This window comes from Rasamsonia emersonii, assembly GCF_000968595.1.
Source record: "Rasamsonia emersonii CBS 393.64 chromosome Unknown ctg1118621760476, whole genome shotgun sequence".
Classification (NCBI taxonomy): domain Eukaryota; kingdom Fungi; phylum Ascomycota; class Eurotiomycetes; order Eurotiales; family Trichocomaceae; genus Rasamsonia; species Rasamsonia emersonii.
The window spans coordinates 12,517-33,832 of NW_013562974.1; the positions used below are offsets into that span (position 1 = coordinate 12,517).

Genomic DNA, 21,316 nt, shown 5'->3' on the forward strand with positions numbered 1-21,316 from the left:
TTTCTCATATTTTAGTAGTTAGTCCTTGTCATCATCTACTCTCTAGCCGGACTTACTAACTAACTATATCCCCTGCTGTAATCTCTTTTTTACCCTAACTCTACTGTAGCTATATATCCCTTCCCTAATATTTAGATATTTAGAGAGGCACATGACAGTATACAAAAACGGAAATTAATGTTTTTACCTATAGTAGAGGTGATAGTAGAGGTGATACTTAATAGACTGACTGACTCATGGAGTAAGTAGATTGATATTCATTTACATCTCGTCTTACTGTACTTGACGAGGATCAGTTCGTAGAAATTCACTCACTTACTCACCCACTCACTCATTCATTCTCTGTTGTTTATTCTGTATTCTGGTATCTCTTTTCACTTCCCTTTCCTATGTATGTAAGTAAGAAGATAGGATAGGATATACATCCGTATCAACTATAGTATAGCGAGGATTCGTGTATATGCATGTATATGTATGTATGTACATATATCTGATGTAAACGCACACAAGACAAAAAAAGAAACAAGGAATAAAAGCTACTCTATATGTACAGTACAGTTTGAGTAGAAATAACTCTTTTCTTTTCACTTGAGCTTTTGAGCTTTTTGAACTCCTTGGATCAAGAAGGTAAGGGTAAGGAAAGGAAATCGGGTCGAGAGAAGGGCGACGATCGAAAGGAACACTTTTTTTGGGTGGGATATCATGTCCCGTTCAGTGGTCCATTTCAATACATATAGCCTTTTGATATCTGAATCAGCTTTTTCTGTTTGTTATTCCATAGTCAACAGCAGGGAGAGAGAGATGGCGGACATAAGGATATATCAATTCATTCTATGTATGTACGCTCGAGCAGCAAGACGAGAGAGAAGAATCAAAAGATGCTATTTGCTTATCTGATCCCTCGTTCAACATGAAAAAAAAGCATCATCATTACCAAGCTATCCTACCGAATTCGAAAGGTCGTTCGATTCGTCGTACAGTACAAACAATCTTCAACCATGAAATGAAATAAGCCATGACGGGTGAGGCGAAGAAGTAAAAGAAAAGGGAAGGAAGTTCTTTTAAGAAGCCCTCTTGGCGAATTCCACGCGCAGGATAAGGTGGCGGTAACCGACTGGAGGAGTTAATGTCAGCATATGACCGAGACTCATGATACCATCGTGGGGACACTTACAGCCATCCATCTTCTCGCAAGCACGAGCAGCGTCGTTCCGGTCTGCGAAGCTGATAAATGCAAAGCCCTTGGCTTTCTGCGTGTCGCGGTCCCGGGCCAAAAAGACTCGGGTGACCCGTCCAAACCGTTCGAATAGATCCCGGAGTTCCTGCTCTTCTGCCAACTCGCTCACCTGAGTAGAAGCAATCCGTGTCAGCTCATATCTCATCTAGAAAAGGCTGGCAAATAGCACTTACGTTTGTCACTCTCAGGGTCGCAAGATCGTCTCTCTCGTACTTGCCACCCATCTTCTCGCCAGCCGCAGCACCGCCTTTGCGCAGGTGAGGAGGCACATAGCTTCCTCCACCACCGCCCAGAGCGCCCGTGGGCCTGTCGTCGTCGTCCAAATCCACTCCGGGGCCGTGAGCAGGCTCGTCGATCGGAGCCATCGTGTCCTTGAACGGACAGCGAGCCGTGAAGTGCTCTCCGCTGCAAATCCGGCACTTGACCTTCTTGTCCTTCAGCTGGTCCTTGATGCCGCCCTTCTCGCCTTCCTTCTCCGCCTCCTTGGCCTGCGCCTTCCAGTTGACGCTGGGACGGAAGACAATGTTCTCGCCGACCGAGGTGGTGTCAAACGATGGGCCGGGAGCATGGCCCTTCTCCAGACCGAACTTGGCCCATGTTCTCCGTTCCGCGACTCGAGGGTTGACGTGCTCCTTCACGACGGTGGTGCGGATCCGCCGCGTCACTTTCACTTTTTTGCCATCATCGTTGAAGCGATACGACACGACAGTTTTCGTTCCGTCCTTGTTGGTTGTGACTTGCTGTGCGGGGAGGGCGGAGGGGTCATCAAACTCCTCGTCGTCGGCCCAGTCGGCACGGCTGTAGATGAAAGAAGACAATGTTAGCAAAATTATGTCCAGCACACGTCCGGAATATTTGATAATGTACTTACTTTGCCAGTCTCGACATCTTTGTGGTGATAATATTGTGGTTTCTTGATTGTGATCAATTTTCTTGATTTCGGAGCGGAGGCGAATCCGTTGTGGATTTCTTTTAGATGGATTCAATCGGTGGCGCAGGTCAGCCGTGTGGCTAGACATAGCGAACAAGTCACGTGACCAAGCAGATCTATACTCTTGTCCTATGACGCATGGTAATCATTTGCATTCTCTTTAACTGTTGTACTTGCAGTGCTCCCTTGTCGTGTGATTCTATTTATTAGACAATTTAGCAGCACACCTCAATTTGGCTTTCAAAAGAGAAAAGAGGAGGAGATTGAACTCAACTCTCAAAGTATATGTACTCTACATATCCAGGTTAGCAGGACCTGATCACAACCTACTGAGAAAACTTGAATGTCCTTTGATGCTGGGATGATATTCCCTGACTATGTGAATAACGTCTGATGATATATACCGATAGATCCTCTGATATCAGGTTCGACTCGCTATATTGTGTACTAGGTCTATACTTCCCAGAAAGGAAATGCCTCTCAATATACATGCATTGATGGTATCGACATAATTACACTCCATGACGGCTAAAAGATGACGAAAGATGAATATATATAAACATATAACCTCATCAAAAAAAAAACACGAAGACACCAATTTCCCTCACAATGCCATCCAAACAACCCTATCGCTTGAAGATCCTCAGCTCGATCGGTCTCAAGATTAAATAGCCGACAGCAGCGAATGCAAAGCCAAGCTCAAAGCCGACGTCGCCGCCAAACGGCGCTTCGCCAGCGTGCAGAGCAATGGGACCGACCCACCACTGCTGGCTCATTCCGGTGATCATTCCCGCAACACCACAGCAGAACGCACCCACCGCAGCAATGCCCGGGGGTAGTTCGTCGGGCCGATCGTAGATTTCGGGTCGGTACCCTGAGAAACCACGCTTGAAGACAAAGTGATCGGTCACGGCAATCCCCTCATAGATCGCCAGCCAGTAAGCGATGAAGTTCATGAAATTCTCCAACACCGCCGAAGTGCGAATAGCCGGGGATAGCAATGGCGACGTAGACCCCGGTGGCTACAAGAGTCCAGATGAAGCGCGGTATGAGACGAGTCCAACGGCCCAGAACTAAGAGGGTAAGGGACACCGAGTAAATGTTGGGGCAGTTGTTGGCAATGATTGACAGTGCGAGGATGACGACGCAGAACTTGCCAAAGCCACCCAGCTTGGGGAAGAGGACAGCAGCCAGCAAGCCACCGGTGCCAGAAGCGTTATAGCCGTCCTGGTAGGCATTGTTGCCGTCATTAAGGCTGGTGGCGGTCATGACAGCCACGCCCAGCATCTCCGTGAAGAGGAGAGGAGTGATGATACCAAGCCATGTCGCCAAAAACACCTTGCGGCGACTGCGGTTAGCGGGCTGATAGACGGTGTAATCTGCTGCATAGCTGGTCCAGCCAGTCGCGAAGCCATAAACCGTGGATCCGAACGAGAGCACGCCTCCCAGCTCCGAGGTACCGACACCCATGGGGATGTTCACAAAGTCCCCGGAATGGGCGAAGACACCCAACACGATTAGGAAGACGATGAACGTTGGAATCCAACTCCAGTATTCGTACGCATGCACCACCTTGTAGCCAAAAAACGTGACAACGAACGTGCAGACCGCGATGATGATGACGCCAGCAAAACCAGGAACGTTGGGATTCACCGCGTTAATCAGCTGTGCACCGACGATTACGTTTGCTGCCGACCAGCCGATACAGGCCAGCACGTTGAATATGGCAACTGAAGCAATTTCGTAAGCAGAGCTCTTTCATCCTGGAGATTCGACCAGTACTGACTGAGTTTGACTCCCCACCAGCCAAACCAAAACCGGGAGAGCACCATTTGACGCAATCCAAAAGCGGGACCGAAGCAGGAGAAGAAGCAGACCGTCATGACACCCAGGATATTGAAGAAGAACACGACGAGGATCGCGTCGACGAATCCCAGGTAAAAGAGCGACTTCCCGAGTACGCCAATGGCGAACGACGTCACCACCATGTTTGCAGCAAGCCACTGCGAGGCAATCAGCGCAAAAAGGTCTCAAAAGAATCTTCTTTTGAGACAAGTGGATTAGAGACACACCATGCTACCAATGTTCGTATATGAAGTATCCGTTCTCTCGTCATCCGGCACACGCTCAATGCCTCGCTGTTCCACTCTGAGCTTTCCAGCAAACCGCTGGAGCCGGGCGTAGAGAGAATCGCCATATTCAAAGCTCTCTCCCGGCACGGCTCCCGTGTCATCGTAGAGGAGATTGCCCACTCCGGGGTGCTTCTCGACGTCGTGCGCGATCGGGTGCTCCATTGCTGAGGGTAGGGTATAACTGCCGATGATGCGCCGGGAACCCGAGAATATATCAAGGGCTAGGTATCGCGCGCGAGTGAAGAGGGCACCCGGAAGACGACAGCAGCTATAGCACAGGGCTGCGTTAGCAAAGAAGAATCGACGAGGGGAGAACACCCATACTCATCGACGGCGTCTGGAAAAAGAGTGGAGGACGACGCGAACGGGGAGCCATGATTTTATAAACCGCGTGTGGTTAGCAAGCGACGAGAAATTTTCTCCTATCAGTTCATTGCACGGGCCGTGGGTATTCGAGCCGTCAGGAATACCACTTTTAGCGTCAGGAATTTTGCAGCCCTAGAGGGAAGGTCCACCGCTGTGCGTGGGGCTGTCGCGTGGTGCCTGCCTTGTTTCGAGAAGCAGAGCCCAACCGGCTTATCAAAGCCCTCTGTCAGCCAATGGAATTGCCGAACCGCCGCCCAGGAACGGCAAGTGCGAAGTCCCCGCACGTCTCGCCAAACCAAATCACGAGCAGCGATATCAGAGGCGTTGATAAGCAGCGGCTGACTGCGCGCACTGCCTAATGAGATCGAGATAAGAGCAACACCCCTGCTCCCAGGCAGGAAGCGGCCAACTCCGACATGAAACAGAATATGGGAGATGCTGTCGATCTGGCTTCCATGCACTAGGACAGCGGCCAACTGTAGCATTGCTGCAAACAATGTCACCCAGCTTATTCGTTGGCTGGTTTTATCAAAACGATCTGCAAGTCAGCCAAAGGCGGGGATTATCTGGTCCTAGAACCATCTTATTAGCTCCTCGATCTCTGTAGGGGGCTTCCGCCGCCGCCCGGGACCCCCCGGGGTTCCATAATTCTAAACGGAGAGCAAGAATGTGGAGCAAGACCCAACCTGCTAGATGATCCAGTACTTGATATCTGTGATACCAGATCGTGCAGATCAGCCCCATAATCGACTCATATGCAACGGCACATCCCCCTTGCAATGTGCACGATGGGCGTGCCTGCTATCGATCTATCTACTGAGGGTTATGATGTCCAACGGAGTCTCGCGACAGAAGCGGAAGTCGCCGACCTTGACACACAGACCTCTATGCCTCGTGAGTTCCAAACGAAACCTCTCAGTGGATGGACAACCATTCGTTTGTCGGTGGCTGTGATCACGAGACGAGACTGTCAACACGTGAAGAACCACTAAATGCAGACTGAGAGGGGACGAAAGAGGGAGGGAGTCTGTCCATGAAGTCCCTACTAAGTGCCTCGGTGTGGGGTTTACTAATTACTACTAGTGATCTTGCACTTGACATTTTCTTGTCTAGTCTTATTTCTTTAGTTAAGCAATTTTATTAGGTAAGTAGTACAGTGCAATTCAACCGGATTTGACTTAGTCTTGACAATTTAGCCTTCTTCTATTATCTCGTTCGAGACTGGCGAGGTGGACTGAACTCTCCTATTAATGATATCGACAATAATAGCGTCTCGAAGGGAAATTCCACTTTTGCCATGAGTTTTAGAAGATTAACTATACAGCTTAAGAACAGATACAATGTAATCCTGAAATTGTACAGTATCGTGCAGGATGCGCTAATATTAGAAGCATGCACGAATTTCTGAAACAGGCAAATCCCGATTCAAACATAAGGCCTGATAGTTATAAGTTATAGTGCGGTCTAAAGTTCATCTCTACACGGAGGTTTCTATCCACGAAAGCTGGAATTGACAAGGGAAGAGGACGATTTGTCATACTGGTACAAACCACTATCTGAAGAGCAGCGGCCAAAGATCGATGCCACAGAGACATTCTTATCCATTTTCCTGTTCTGTTAAACATCATTCTCAGCGACAACAGACAGGAAATAGAGAACTGCCTCGTGTCTGATTTGGGTCGCAAGAGTACATGTAAATACATATCAATGTTGTTATTTCTGTCTAGTTTGATCAACAGAGTGCGGAGGGAAATAAAACAAAAGAATAACAAGACTGGAATATCATGCTGCTATATTCTGTACGGAAATGATGTAGTGTTGTCATTCATGGACGTATGCCTCGGTCCACGGCCCACGGTATACCATTCTTGGAACCTTCTACTCCGTACAGTACATACTCGGGCTGTAAATCGATATCCCAAAAAGGCAGCCCCTAGGGCTTCCGCCCTAACCCACTCCGGAATCCACAAGTCACGTGGAAGGCCATACCCAAAAAAGCTAAGTCCTCGCTAAACACACCCGGCCGCCAAGCCTGCCTCCGGACCGGCACACAGAAGAAACCGGGCATTATTGGCGAAGAACTTCTCTCTCGATCATCCGACAAAACCACCTCGACCGTCGTCGTCATCAGCGTCAGCAAGAAGGCAACAGCTCACGCTCTTTTCGCTCCCCGAATTCTACGCTGCTCCGTCAGTCAAGATGTCGCACGACTCCGTTTGGTACAGCCGGCCGAGGAAGTTCGGCAAGGGAAGCCGCCAGTGGTAAGGAAATTCCACCTCTGTCGCGAAGGAGTGTGGGGGATAAGATTGTGTGTGGAGAGGGAGGAAGTTTGGGGGGGAAACGGGGTTGAAAAAAAGAGGATGAAAAAGAAAACTGCTGTGATGGAGGAGGGTTGGCCGAAGTGAGCAGATTCGCTAACCACACCGATTTTCTTCGATATAGCCGTGTTTGCGCGCACAGGGCTGGTTTGATCCGCAAGTACGGTCTGATGGTTTGCCGTCAGGTTGGTATTCCCCTGCGTCGTCGAAGAAAGCGTCTCCGGGGAAGTGAATTGGAGGTTGCTAACGTTGATAACAGTGCTTCCGTGAGAAGGCCAACGACATTGGCTTCATCAAGGTAAATATCATTCTTCTCCCTGAAATTTGGCTTCGAAACGGACGATATCCATTATATTATCCACTTCCTGCGGACGCGTGACACCGTCAGACGCAACGAAATGAATAAATGAATAACGAGCTAACCACGGTCTTTTTTCTCTTGATTTACAGTACCGATAAACGATTAAACCCCCCCTCAGAATCAATACCTGCATCCATCCACCAACCGATCGATTAGCGTCGAGCATCGAGAATCCCCATTTTCCTTGTCTTTGTCACGGTTGCCTACACACATTTCTGGACTCTTAAGAATCTATTGATGATCGAAGAGTTTGCTGTGTACCGCTCGGCTATGAAAATCGGTGGTGGTTGCGATGGTGATGATGACGTGGTGTTATCGGTGAAATGAATGAAATAAAAATTAAAAAGGACTACTCAATGGGAGAAACTTTTTTTTATTTGTGGCATGTTTAACAGGACAGTTTTACTATACACAACCTGGGTGCTTTTTTATATGTCCACAAGATCAAAGCAAAGCAAACAAAAAAACCCCCCCGATTAAGAACCAACAAAACTCTCCGGAAATTTTAAGACCCAGTTAGAATTTCCAACTTCCTGGATTTGATGCAGGTCAAATCAACTTCTCTCGAACGGAACGGACATTGTGATCATGACAATTCTCTTGGATTACATGTTGTACACCTCAAACTAGCTGGATCAAGGCGCGGAGAGGGAACAGCATTCTCGCTCTTTATTATCACTTTCCATTAGAAGGCTATCTACTACAGGGAGTGCCCACATGGTTTGAAGTTCACCTCATCAAGGACAAGAATGCTTGTTCACTCGGTCATAACAAAACATGCATTATGCAAATCTGCCTCTACCAAAATGAAAGGAATAACTAGATGCATCCCTATATAATAATGAACAAGAATCAGAAACCGAAAAAGAGAAGAAAAGACTACACAATTACAGCTTGGCGATCAGCTTGTTGCCCTTCTTCAGCCATGCAACAGCGTCGGTGACCAGCTCGTCCACTATCTCCTTGGCCGGCTTCTGCTCGTTCACGACAGCGGCAACCTTGCCCATGAGGAAGGGACGGGCGTTGTCCAGCGTCTCGTCATCGACATCATCACTCAGGTGCTCCATGTCGTACTCCACAGGGATGATACCCTTGGAGGTCAGATCCTTGATCTCCTGCTGACGGTTCTCTTCCCAGTTCTGGATGTAAGGGTTGTTTCGCACACGAAGGGGACGGCCCTGCAAACAATATTTGTTAGAAATCCATCTTTGCGGCACATAGATTCAGCTAGATTAAGATAGAAAACACATACAGTGAAAATAACCGTTCGGACAGTGTCGTCAAATCCAGCAGTGCGCACGGCTTCCTTGTGAGCCTCGGGAGCACCAGCCTCGTCGGACAGGATGAAACGGGTACCGATCCAGACAGCAGAAGCACCCAGCATAAAGGCCGCAGCGACAGATTGGCCATTGAACAGGCCTCCGGCAGCAACGACCTGCACAGGCTGGCCCGTCAAGGGACTCTTGTGGCCCTGGACCAACTTGGCGACAGTGGGAATGAGGATGGTCGTGGGAACATCACCCGTGTGTCCACCACCTTCACCACCCTGGGCGCAGATGATGTCGGCACCCGCATCCAGGGCCTTCTGGACATGTTTCGGGTGACCGATCATGTTCATGTAGAGAACGCCGGCGGCGTGGAGCTTCTCCACGACATGCTTGGGAGGCACACCGACGGCGGAGACGAACAGCTTGGCACCACTCTCGATGATGATGTCAATCAGCTCGTTGAGCTTGCCCTTGGTGTAGTCATAGCTAAGCAGAGAATCACATTAGCATGGAAGCCTCCTCGACGGCGCAACATAAGCCGATGTGGACACGCGACAGGTTTACCCACTTGGTCTTGCGCGCATTTCCTCCGACCTGGGGCAGGAGCAAGTCAACACCGAAAGGAGCGTTCTTGTCATTGAGGTAACTCTTCAGCTCGGCGATCTGCTCCTTGAGCATGGCCGGGGTGTAGCCGACACCGCCGATGACGCCCAAACCGCCGGCATTGGTGACCGCTGCGGCCAGCTTGGGGCCGGCGGCAACGTTCATTCCCGCCAACAGAATGGGGTGGTTGATCTTGAGAAGATCGGTGATGGGAGTGCGGATTTGCTCTGCAATATTTTACCATCAGCGTCAGCAGTCAGTAAACCAGCGATCGAGCTTCACGGATGCAGTGCAGAACAGTGGACTATATCACCGCGGAATGACGGTTTGGGGGAAGACTCACGGGGAGAAGCCATGGTGGATCGAATAAGATGTGTATGCGACGTCTGTCTTTGAAGAGGACAACGGTATGGTACGAAGAGTATCGTAAAAAGAAAGATGGAGAGGTGAGATTGTCGTGTTACGTACAGCTAACTTATGCGTGGAATGGACCGAGGAACGCCGCCAGCTGCCGGCGCCGTGAGACGGCCGTGAGCCTCGGTACTTTGCGGAGGTGGGGCGCCTGCGGTCTTGGCTGTTCTGCCGCGGTGAACGTGAGCAGGCAATACAACTCGCGATTACGGAGTAGTGATCCACCACCTGCTACTAGCCAACTCTACTTCTGTTGTTCCAAAGTAGGTACAGAACTCGAATTCAATTCAGCACTGGTTGGCGCCGTCTGGTGCTGAGATACCGCCTTTCATAGGAGAATCTACTGAGATGCAACCCTGAAGTTATTTTTATGCTTTACGGAAGTCCACGCTACGACTTAAAAATATATATATATTTCATCTAACTTCAATCTACCTATTTCGAATGTCTTACTATTATAGGAAATTTCAATGCTTCCTGTATACTCCGTATACTGTACGTATAGCTGTAGTAGCACGCTAAGAAACGGAGATTCTCGGATAACAAAGAACCCCTGGACAAGTTGACCTGTCACATTCTGCTAGCAGAATGGTATACCATACTTCTCATAGACAGAAGTGGGAAAGAAGAACCAGATACCTCTCCTATAGTGGGAAGAGCTTCCCGATTTGTCCTCCATGCTGGGTCAGAGCTTTCTGCCATATACAATGTAGACCTGACCGTACTGATCTGGACCATGGCCAATAACACTTCAATCTCTGGTTTTTTTCCCAGCTGAGAATGCGGGAGAATAGAGCATAACTACGGAGTATAGGAGCTCATACTTTGATCATGGACTGGCTGCATCCACCTTCCAAGCTCTTCTGCTTGGGATCCTTGGCCGGGATCCTTGGCCCACGGGCTTAGTGATATCTTTGATGGTGTTAATTATGAGCGCGAAGGGAGCTGAGAAAATCAAATGCCTACCTTGAACAATTCTATTAGCATGTAGGTAATAACTTAGAAAAATAGGCCACTCTTACGTGTACTTTTGGACGCTGGAGGCTATGGACGTTCGATAGCTCTCAAAGCCGATCCTGTTAAAGAGCACTGTTAAAGACATTTCATAGGTAGTCTGCACAGAACCATCATTCCACAAACGAGCCCTCAAATGGCGACTCTGGGCCAGTCAGCTGTCCTGTAACATATACAGTCAACTCAGCTCTGCAGTTTACTGTTAGGTACTTACATCTGCCTGTATATGAGTACAGTGGAAACCACTATTATGACTGTTCCTGGATAGCTGATGAGGGTCAGTTGTTCAAAAGCCATGGGCAGAAGAAGTGCTTGAATAATGAGGGGATGTCCACCATCACGACTCGCACGGCTACGAACCCCCATTCAAACTACATACTTCTGCGCACTCTGCATGAAACCCCGCAGCTCAGACCCTTGCTGTCAACCTGCTACTATTGCCATCTTGCTATTGATTCGTGCTTCTCGAACTGATACCAGATCCAATACTATCACCGGTATAAGCAGCAAAGCAAGGACGACACCTAATTCGGTCGCAGCCTCACAGAAGTTGTGACAATAGCTGGCAAGTTCACACGAGAATTACAGATATCTTCCTCAGGTTTCCACATTTTATGACTTCATATTAACACAAGACTCGTTTATAGAAACGCTGAGCCGGAGTCTCGAGAGTTCTACCTATCTTCTGGTGACCGTGGTATCATCAGCTTGTACACCGAATCCACTACGACTGAGGTGCCAACAAGATGCGGATTTGAGACTCCAATACGGACAATATCTCCAAGATGCCATATGCTCGATCTATTGAAGCTGATTCGGCTTCTGTTAATAAAGAGTCTTCAGATTCACAAGATGGAGAGATAGAAAGAGAAAAGGCTTCCGTTCCTCTGGAGAGGGCTTCTTCAAACGAAAATGAGGCATTGGAAAGAACAAGTAAGCAGAAGGATTCCAAAAAGGAAAAAAAAATCAATCGATTCACTTTACTAATAATATATTCTAGAGTCTGCAGATGCATCCAAAGTTCCACCAAATTTGCAGCGTGATCTGGCGCACGATAATATTACCGAAGATCAACAATTGGAACTGAGAATGAATACTGTACCTGGGGAACGTCAGTCGGAAGTAGACAGGCAATTCGATTCTAATCAAGAGGCTGACTCTCAGTATGCTTCACTCGTCGACCATATGGAGGCTCCTGCGCCTGGAAAACTTCATCTAGAGCCTCCGCCTCAGTTCAAACACCCTATACAAACCTCTCAGCTTTCCATTAGCGCGTTCGGAGTATCCCTGTTACGAACAAGAGAAGGAAATGATTGTGCTCGCTCAAGAACGCTTACGAAGGAGGTCAAGATTCAAAGGGCACTGCCAGGACTTGTCAACATTGTTAGCGGTTGGAAGATCAAATTAGGGCAAGGAGTACGACTGATTTCCGCCAGGATTGAAGCGGAGTTCAAGCATGGGCCGGTCAGCACCAAATTGGGCGTCAGCAACGTGACTGCTACAGCCCTAGAGAAATATGTCGTTGTCGGCCTTTACAATAGAAATAATAACGTTCCCGTAGAACGTCTGAAACGTGTGAAGGAAGCCGGTCAACTTTTTGCAGCGATCAGGTCCGCATCTAAAAGTCTACGAAGCCTCCCCCAACGTCTCTTCTCACTCAAATACGTCGCCGGTTTCGGAATATACGAGTGTCACCCGGACAAAGGCTACCACACATACGTGGACATCGACCTTCCGACCGAACGCGTCTTGCTTGAATTTTACCGGGACTACAAAAGCCTCAGAAACGACGTCGAGGATCGGTGGGGAGATTGGGTCCACGAAAAATTCAATAACGGCTCGACTGATCCTGGGCAGGGCCGGTACTCGCTGCAACTTGTCCTGCGGTGGTCAGTCGGCAGGATCACAATCTACGTCACGGCCCCTATCATCCTCAGCTTGGCCATCGGGATCTGGTACATGCAGAAGACGGGCGATGCCGAGGCCGCGTGGGTTATTTCAACCTACATCGTCGCAGCCACTACCGGTCCGTTAATCCAACAACGTTTTCAATATTATATTCCCCCTTTTCTTGTTTGCTGACATGGCTTCATGCAGTAATCATCGGGTTACTGGCTGCAGTCACGACACTGCACGATATTTGATTGACAGTTGCAACGAATAGCTATACTACGACTAAACGAGTGGAGCTTACCTCTACTCAAAAGCAAGAAGAACACTGGAACATTTAGTGTTCTTCATACTCGCCTACATGAACACATATTTATGGATTCTTGTTGCGAGAGAATAGTACAACACTGCTACTGAGTGGGGAAAAAGCACCGACAGATTCGCAGGATTATTGTATATTATATGCTTATGATTAGGGTTATCCTTTGTATCCCCCTTTCCAGCAGACACGGGAGGCTCTTTATACCCAGGATATCGTCTATATCATTATATTCCAAATCCCAAAACTCCAGGATTGGAGTAGGATGTCATGCGTCCTATTGTGTGGTCAGTAAAGAAAGACTGAAAAGATGGCCATCAGACTACGAAATCTCTCGAAAGAGAGAGTTGACCATTTTTTCCCCTATTCACCTCTCTTAAAGACTACATATGTAGGTGCACTGCATGTACCTAGGTATTTTCTGCAGTATCTACAGAAATATGAGATCACTACCAATAGTGTCTTGAAATGTACCGCCACTTTTATAGAGTCTTTTTTTCCCTACTGCATATGGCAGTCTAATCTTTCAAGAAGTAGTGATGTGTGCCCTGGCATAAGTAAGAAGAGAGGATGTTTACAAATCATATGACGCAAGCTGAGCGACATCTAGCATCCGGACTTCAGCACCTCATCGATCTTCTAAGATATATAATCAAGAGAGTTGGCGAGTCGTCCTGGAATTTAACAGAATCTCGAACAAAAAGGTCTTTCTTTATACCCAAGAATCCAGTAGCGCATGCTGTAAAAAGAATGTCTCTTAGTCAGATCCGCCAAGGTCTAAGATCGGAGTCGTTATTCCCCACCGTCCCATATTACGGCCCAGAGGCAAGGGCTATAATAGTGGTCGAGATCCTAGTCCTAATAATCCTCTCTTGATTGGGGAGCATAGCATGTTTTCTGCGCTTTTTCACTAGATCTTTGATAGTAATACCCTGTCTTATACGCGTAGGTGATTGTTATTTCCAGTCGAACTAATAAGATTTCGTGGTTCGAGTAGAATGGAGCATCAATAAATCAGTATGTATGTAATGTTACTAATGTACTGTACATTAGCCATCGACCTATCTGCCCGCTAAAATATATCTATAAACCAACCTCCTTAGATAAGGTCATTAAGTATGAAGCCATACAACTCCCACACTCTAGTATTATATCCTACATCCTGATATCTCGGATCCATCTCGTCTGCTTATCGAACTCTTCCCTGTCGTCGCCCTCCAGGTTCTTCAGACCACTTTCTCGAAGCCTCTGGAAGATTTCCACAGCCCTCGGAAAGTCCTCGTTTGAGGTATATCCCTCGTTGGTGACGATCTCTCGGATCGAATCCCAAAAGTAGGCGTTGTCGTTGAATGATTTACTCTCTTCCTGATGTTCCTGGATTTCTTCTTCGGTGAAATGGTAAGGGCATGGCTCGTCTGCGTCAAAATCGTCCCATTCTCTAAAGCAAAACTCTTTTTTAGTCTCATCCGAACTTGGTAATCATTCTAGTCTGTCAAAAACAAAAGAACTGACCTTTCGATCCGAATTAAACACTCTCTCAGAGGAAATAGACCGCTGTCCCAGGTGTCACTCGCGAAAGCTACAATTTCCTTGAGAGTCTTTCCTTGATAATTATGCATCATCCTGTGCATCAGAGGATTTTCAACGGCTGTTCTCGTCTCGTATGCGTGAATCAAAACCGACTGGGAAAACCGATACCGTAGTTGATCCTTGGTGTCTTCGTCAAGCTGGCTAAAGTTCTCCGGTAGGTTCATCAAGATGTCGACACCATAATCCAGAAGTTTCGGTGGATTGGAACCAAGGAACATGGGCTCTGCCCATGCCCCTTGCCAGTCGATTAGACTCGTGATCTTGCCTTCGTTATCCACGAAGATATTCCCTGCATGGAAATCGGGATGCCAAAGTCGAGGAGAAGTGAGTTCGGTATCTTTGGGGATGATGTAAGGGATTGCCGAGAGAAATCTCTGAAGAAGGTCTATATGAGCATTGGGAGATCTTTGAGCTTTTGATGTGTTCAACCAAGGGTTGCCCATGTCCTTTGTGGGGTCTGCATGATCGTTAATCCACTTCATTTCGCGCCGAGCGAGCGATTCAAGGTAGTCCTTCGCCGTTCTCCCTATGTTCTATATTCAGTTCAGTTGCATTTTGCATATCCAAGAGCATGAAAGCATACAAGGACCATGATAACAATGCATTTTGCTTCTTTCACCCTTCCAAAATTCTCTCTGGACAATGGGACCAATCTCGAATTGTGATTCAATATCATCTTTCACCTCTTGCATGTTATCTGTGGTGACTACTGCTTTTTCGCATTGTGGGATCTTGTCACTCCTGTAATAAAGGGCTCCATATCTATGAAAGACAGATTTAGCAGTCTGTAAAGTCCTATCACGGAAGCCGAATTACCTGTCGAATGAGACAGAAAGAAGTCTCTTCTCGATATCGATGATCTCCTAAATAACGTCTCGTTTGGCTTTTAGCTTCATGTCTTTCCAAGCTTCACGAAGTTGGGTCCCTTCAGCCTCCTCCATAATGATGTATTCAGACTCGACAGGATTCTGGTTGGTCGCACTCCAAGCGAGGACCTTTGGAACAGGTATCTTCAGGATGGTTCTTGCAAAATCCATCGTAGCTATTTCTGATGCGGTGGTATATACGGGTGGACCGGCGTTCGGGTGGGAGATCTTTGCGATGACTTTTTGCCCATCCTGCATCACCAGTCGGAAGCCTTTGTTGTAGTTGCCCTCCCCGATCTTCTCCAAAGATACGCAACGACTCGAGTCTGCCGCCTGACACGCGACTTTTTTGAGCTCTGGAACGTTGAAATATCGGTAGCGATGTTTTAACTGCTGCTCTTCGTTCCAGAGCCACCGACCGCTGGTATAACGGAAAAGGTGGTCGTTTGGACTCTTGGGTGATATTGAGCTTGTCGAATCAAACAGGGAAAGAGGGGAATGGGCTAGCGACTTGGCTGCATTGCTTGAGAAATTTCGAATGGATTGCGTCCTGGAATTTATGTGACGAAAGAAGTGATGGAGAGCCAAGGGGCGGCACCAAGTCTGACGCGAGGTGGGCATGCAGAGACTAGGGCTTTGGGTCAGAGATCTCACTATATGCCGATCTATAGACTCAGCCGTCTAAAAAATGAAATAAGATGTTCGAGTCGTTTGATGAAAACAATTTTGCCATCAATCCAAGTCGTACATGCAGGAAACAGAAATCAGAGGTGAAAGCTGCATGATCTTGCGATCTTGCATGCGCAGTTCCTAGGGTCTGTACATATCGGGGGTTTTTATGTTCTTTCTGCCCTTGAATCAACTAGTAAGATCATAATAAAACCGGCCTCGACCATTCAATACGTTGAATAAATATGAAATGGATTGCCTCGAAGCTGCTATGTATTGATATTGCAATGTGATTGGCCCAATGTACTAACAATCATGTGACCCGTGGGATCGACGGCGAATGACAGGAACGACAGGCGGCACAGCCAATCGCCAACTCGGAGCCTCCATCAACATGACGACGAGAACGGCGCGCTGCTGGCAAGGCAGTGCAGGCACGTTCCATCCTCTTTCATTCTGCGGGGGCCAGCGTGTTTACGCGGACATCTCCATTCGATCTCGACTTTTCTGCCCGAGCGTCTCTCAAGAAAGGAAATTCTCGGGAACTCAACGGAAGAGGCAAGGCCCCGCTGCATTGATACTGTTTAACCATGTCTTGTAACTCTTTCTGACCTTTTATTAGAAGAAATTCGCCTGTTGTATGTGGCTACGGTAGGACTCCCAGTACCTAAAGTCCTCCACTGTCTTGAAGACTCTGGCTCGATGTGGACTGGCAGTGTATTTCCACACGTGACTGCGCAAAAACCATCCCGTAATGCATGATAATCAGCAAACTAAGAAAGACATGTCTTGACAGGATTTACTTCCCAGAGGCACTCTCTTGTTGATAAATATCTCTTTAATGCCGCTTCTACAAACCGCAGGTTCCCTGCTCGGGAATCTTCTTCTGCTAGAAAGTCTCCGCCAACGGTCAGATGGTTCTCGAGCTCTCGCAACTCTCTGAACAGCAACCAGCAGGACCAGGAGATGCGCGCTCAAAAGGGGAACGGCTCCCATCGAGCGTTCATCGCTCTTGGGAGCAATATGGGAGACCGCATTGGAATGATCGAGCGCGCGTGTCTGGAGATGGAAAGAGCAGGGATCAAGATCAAGAGAACAAGCTCCCTCTTTGAAACCGCGCCAATGTACGTCCTTGATCAGGAGCCTTTCATCAATGGAGCCTGCGAGGTTTGTTTCCGTTCCTTTCACTTCTGGATGTTGTGCCAACTCTCCCTAGATTGAGACCACCATGGACCCGATTCAGTTGCTGGACACCCTGCAGTCCATCGAGAAGGGACTGGGACGACAAAAGACGATCGACAAGGGACCGCGGGTTATCGATCTCGATATTCTCCTGTACGATAACGAGATCGTGTCTCACCCCCGTCTCAATATCCCGCATAAATTGATGCTGGAGCGAGAATTTGTGCTCCGGCCTCTTTGCCAGTATGATTTGTCCCATCCACATGAAATTCGAGAAGAGACTTTGGCACGCTAACGAGCATCAGGTTAATTCCTCATGAACGATCGCCCTTGCCAGGCATGAATCTGACCTTTCTCTCTCAGCTCAAGTCGTTGCCACCACCGGAGACGCCGCCAGTCGTCACGACTCCAATCGCACCTTTCCTCCCTCCATTGACCCCGTCGGACCCTAAGCGCCGTACCCATGTAATGGCCATCTTGAACGTCACGCCAGACTCCTTTTCCGACGGCGGGCAGCACTACTACTCCCCCGATGACTTTTCCCGCCTCACGGCAACGGTCCGCAACTTCATCTCCGCGGGCGCAACCATCATCGACATCGGCGGTGAGAGCACTCGTCCCAACTCGGTTCCAGTGACGGAGGAGGAAGAGCTCGCCCGCGTCATCCCCGTCATCAGACATATCCGCACCTCGATCCCCGAGGCCGCCAACGTTGCCATCAGCATCGACACGTACCACGCGCGCGTCGCGGCCGAGGCCTGCGCTGCAGGCGCAGACATCATCAACGACGTGTCGGCCGGCACGCTCGATCCGGACATGCTCCCGACCATGGCGCGGACCGGCAAGACCGTCATCCTGATGCACATGCGCGGGACGCCATCCACCATGACCAGGCTAACCGACTACCCGAATGGCGTCATCCAAGACGTCGGGTCAGAACTCCTCGCGCGCGTCCGGGCCGCCGAAGAAGCGGGTGTCCGTCGGTGGCGCATCATCCTTGACCCGGGCCTCGGATTCGCGAAAGGCCAGACACAGAACCTGACTCTGCTACGGGACATGCCGAGGCTGAGGAACGAGATCGAGGGCCTGGAGTACTTCCCCTGGCTGGTGGGGACCAGTCGCAAGGGCTACATCGGGCGCATCACGGGCGTGGAGAAGGCGAGCGAGCGGACCTGGGGCACGGCGGCGGCCGTGACGGCCAGCGTCGCCAGCGGAGCGGACATCGTGCGAGTCCACGACGTGGCGGAAATGAGTCAGGTTGTGAAGATGGCTGATGCGATTTATCGAGTTTGATGATGATAATTATGATAATGATAATAAATTACCTTAACTCTTAGTGGAAACTCTTGTCACACGGCAATAATTCTACTACTATCTATATATATAACGCCTACCAGCATCGTACGTAGTGTGGTATACGGAGAGAAGAAAATAAGAAATACTACAATATAAGGTGTAAAATAATCTATTTATTTCCATATCATCACTACTTCCACATTGTGGCTTGTAAAAAGAGAAGGGGTTAAAAAAAATAAGACAGGAGAAGGCTCTGCAGCAACAACTAGCTGGTAATAGAATAAACAGGTAGAATCGAACAAGAAAACAAAAGAAACATATCTCTCTTGTCTTGCAGATATAAGTGTCTGTCTGAAACCTTCACATGTGAACACCAGGGTCAGAAAATTCGTTAGTTAACCTTGCGGTGAACATTGTGTGTGTGCTCGTCAGGTTAGGTATCATTTAGAAGGATTCATTCAGCTGTTGAGGTAGCTCCGAATAGCACCTGTAGTGTGACGCCAAGTTAGTTGGGTCGTCTGACAAGACATCGAATTGTACAAGTCGAGATACTTGCCTTGTAATTTGCTGGCTCCTTCACCCAGCATCTGCGTCAGATTCTCCAGGTCATCTCCCGCGGTGATTCCGAACCGCCGTATGAAATCCTTCGCCGCGCTTTCCAGATCTCCATACCCACCATAGTCGTCCGCAGACGGAAGGTCGTCCTCTGGTCGCCCAAAGTAGGCATTGCTGGAGATAGCGGTGGCGCCCTCGAAGTTCCGAAGGCGCTCCTTGGCCTCGGCCTGTGCAGCCGGGTCGAACTTATCCCGACCAAAGAATTCATCCGAGGAGATACCCTTTTGGTTGCCGAACCGAGCTTTGGTCTTTTCCAATTCTTCTTCTACAGGTCCTGTTAGCCTGGCCTTCTTCAAGATAGTTTTGTTCAGAAGCATACCATCGACAGCTGATTTCGCAGGACCGACAGCTCCAAATCCAGGCTTCTTCGGAGCGGCTTTGGTTTGGCCAAAACCTAAACGGGCCATTCCCATTCCGAGTCGCTCCACCTCGCTTGGACTTCGTTCATGAGTCTTGCTGGTCGCTCCGAACCCGCCTCGAGAAGGACTGATCGGAGTGGGTGACGCGATCTTCGTAGCCGCGGCGGAGGACGCTGCCGCCTTCTCCTTTGCCTCTGCTTCCGCCTGCTCCGCCTCCGGGTCGTAGCCCAACTTCTCTATGCGCTCTGCCTCTTCTTTGGCCTTGCGCTCGGCTTCCTCGAAATCGATGGCGTCGCCACCAACCTTTTTGGCACCCAGCTTCTGCGTCTTCTTAGAACTCAATACGCTGCCCTTCTTGGCGGTCGTAGTCGTAGCTCCCTTTCGGACGACGGACCCCGATCGGACAGCGGTGGGAGGAGGAGAGCTGGTATCCTTGTCACTGCTAGAGAGCGGAGACTTGGGTCGCGTTGTGCCATTCCCGTTCGCGCCGGCGGTTAGGAAGGGAGATCCGGTGCGGCCAACCGTGGGCGGCGTGCTAGTCCGTGAGGGGGGGTTGCTAGGGCGTTTGATGGAAGGCTTGTCCCATGAAGAGAAGAAGTCATCCTCTGCGTCGCCATCCGCAGTCGATGCGCCATCACCAGAGGCAGGGACGTCGTCGGTAATCACCACTTCGTCGGGATACCTAGAGACAAAGAGTCAACCTGGCTGCCGCCTAAGTCCAGGGAAGAAGCACTGACTCTTGCGCATCGATAGCGGCCCGTCTCTTCAGCTCTTCCTTATATTTGACGGCCGCATTAGACGTGTACTTGACCTTCACATCCTTGCTCGCCAGAGCGGCGGATCCTCCGTGAGACTGGAAAAACTTCGTGGCGGACTCATTGCCACCGACTTTCATGAGCCGGAGCTGATCCCACTGCCATTCTGATCATCAATCAGCACACCATACTTTTTATTCGCATTTCCGTGGGGGCTGTATCCATACGGTCCAGAGTCGTCGAGCGCACAAACGAGATGTGCACGCCGAGGTTGCGGTGGTGGGAGGAACAGTCCAGACAGAGATAGATGCCGAAAGGGACCGACGACCAGGTCGGGTTCTTGGAGCCGCAATCAAAGCATATCTGAAATCGAGTCAGTTTGACGATCAGAGGCATGCAGGGACCAGGGGAAGGGCGGGCGCACTTTGTTTGCGGGCTTGGCCTTCAGCTTCTCGAAGATCTTCTGGGATTGCGCCTTCGTGGCACTCATGGTGAAGGACGAGAGATCCACGAGCTGAAGGATAGAAGAAAAGTTGGCAACGTGTCAATCGAAGACAAGCCAGGAAACAAGACAACAGCGGCGAGACGACTAGGTTACAGGCTGCGGTAAGGAGACAGGCAGAGGGAACGTGGTCGGATACCGCGCGAGACCCGCTGCCTCGATCGGGGAAATTTGCAATTTGCATTGGTCGATCCTCCGGGCGACCCTCTTTCCTGTTTCGGAAAGGTCTGTTACCGGCCGTCTTGCAAGTTACCGAATGTGGACGGTATGCAAATTTTGTGCCAGAAGTGCAAGCGTCTATCTTGAATTTCATTAGGTATTTGAACTAATTGACGCCTCATCGAGTCTTTGCTTCTGCTGCATTCAAGTTGTCGTCATTCCTCAGCGGTGCTGTTCAGCTACTGGCTTGCCAACCTCACTAGTGCCACAGTACTGCCATTCGTACGATACCACGTGTGCTCGACTTCCATAGCCTGAATATCTCGTAGAATTGTTGCAAGCGTAGAGTTTGGTCCAAGCTGAATCTCATATGATCTATTCAACATGTCAAATATAATGCGCAACAAATTACAATGCCGACCACATTGTGCAGCCATTAGTCACGTGACTGTAATAATACGTCAGCCCGATTA

General features: G+C 49.1%; 7 protein-coding genes across 7 annotated transcripts; 2 read left to right on the forward strand and 5 right to left on the reverse strand.

The window, feature by feature from the left end:
- Window positions 1–1,061: 1,061 nt before the first annotated feature.
- Window positions 1,062–2,125, reverse strand: T310_6944 (Eukaryotic translation initiation factor 3 subunit G; the record flags this gene model as incomplete). Its single annotated transcript, XM_013470249.1, has 3 exons — window positions 1,062–1,346; window positions 1,411–2,035; window positions 2,109–2,125. The coding sequence occupies 3 exons, from the start codon at window positions 2,123–2,125 to the stop codon at window positions 1,062–1,064; spliced, it is 927 nt and encodes a 308-aa protein (XP_013325703.1).
- A 964-nt stretch (window positions 2,126–3,089) lies between these two features.
- T310_6945 (uncharacterized protein) lies at window positions 3,090–4,462 on the reverse strand (the record flags this gene model as incomplete). The annotated part of the gene is made up of 3 exons (XM_013470250.1): window positions 3,090–3,898; window positions 3,955–4,171; window positions 4,241–4,462. 3 exons carry the CDS (start codon window positions 4,460–4,462, stop codon window positions 3,090–3,092), a joined length of 1,248 nt encoding a protein of 415 aa, XP_013325704.1.
- A 3,770-nt stretch (window positions 4,463–8,232) lies between these two features.
- On the reverse strand, window positions 8,233–9,572 carry T310_6946 (Enoyl-[acyl-carrier-protein] reductase (NADH); the record flags this gene model as incomplete). Its single annotated transcript, XM_013470251.1, has 4 exons — window positions 8,233–8,523; window positions 8,598–9,099; window positions 9,182–9,443; window positions 9,560–9,572. The coding sequence occupies 4 exons, from the start codon at window positions 9,570–9,572 to the stop codon at window positions 8,233–8,235; spliced, it is 1,068 nt and encodes a 355-aa protein (XP_013325705.1).
- Window positions 9,573–11,426: 1,854 nt separating this feature from the next.
- T310_6947 (uncharacterized protein) lies at window positions 11,427–12,723 on the forward strand (the record flags this gene model as incomplete). Its single annotated transcript, XM_013470252.1, has 2 exons — window positions 11,427–11,574; window positions 11,642–12,723. The coding sequence occupies 2 exons, from the start codon at window positions 11,427–11,429 to the stop codon at window positions 12,721–12,723; spliced, it is 1,230 nt and encodes a 409-aa protein (XP_013325706.1).
- Window positions 12,724–14,005: 1,282 nt separating this feature from the next.
- On the reverse strand, window positions 14,006–15,927 carry T310_6948 (uncharacterized protein; the record flags this gene model as incomplete). The annotated part of the gene is made up of 5 exons (XM_013470253.1): window positions 14,006–14,321; window positions 14,363–14,966; window positions 15,024–15,202; window positions 15,257–15,303; window positions 15,436–15,927. 5 exons carry the CDS (start codon window positions 15,925–15,927, stop codon window positions 14,006–14,008), a joined length of 1,638 nt encoding a protein of 545 aa, XP_013325707.1.
- A 442-nt stretch (window positions 15,928–16,369) lies between these two features.
- Window positions 16,370–18,450, forward strand: T310_6949 (Dihydropteroate synthase; the record flags this gene model as incomplete). Its single annotated transcript, XM_013470254.1, has 4 exons — window positions 16,370–16,572; window positions 16,839–17,142; window positions 17,192–17,400; window positions 17,463–18,450. 4 exons carry the CDS (start codon window positions 16,370–16,372, stop codon window positions 18,448–18,450), a joined length of 1,704 nt encoding a protein of 567 aa, XP_013325708.1.
- A 461-nt stretch (window positions 18,451–18,911) lies between these two features.
- On the reverse strand, window positions 18,912–21,269 carry T310_6950 (ARF gtpase-activating protein; the record flags this gene model as incomplete). The annotated part of the gene is made up of 5 exons (XM_013470255.1): window positions 18,912–20,109; window positions 20,165–20,348; window positions 20,607–20,985; window positions 21,104–21,218; window positions 21,256–21,269. The coding sequence occupies 5 exons, from the start codon at window positions 21,267–21,269 to the stop codon at window positions 18,912–18,914; spliced, it is 1,890 nt and encodes a 629-aa protein (XP_013325709.1).
- Window positions 21,270–21,316: the final 47 nt, after the last annotated feature.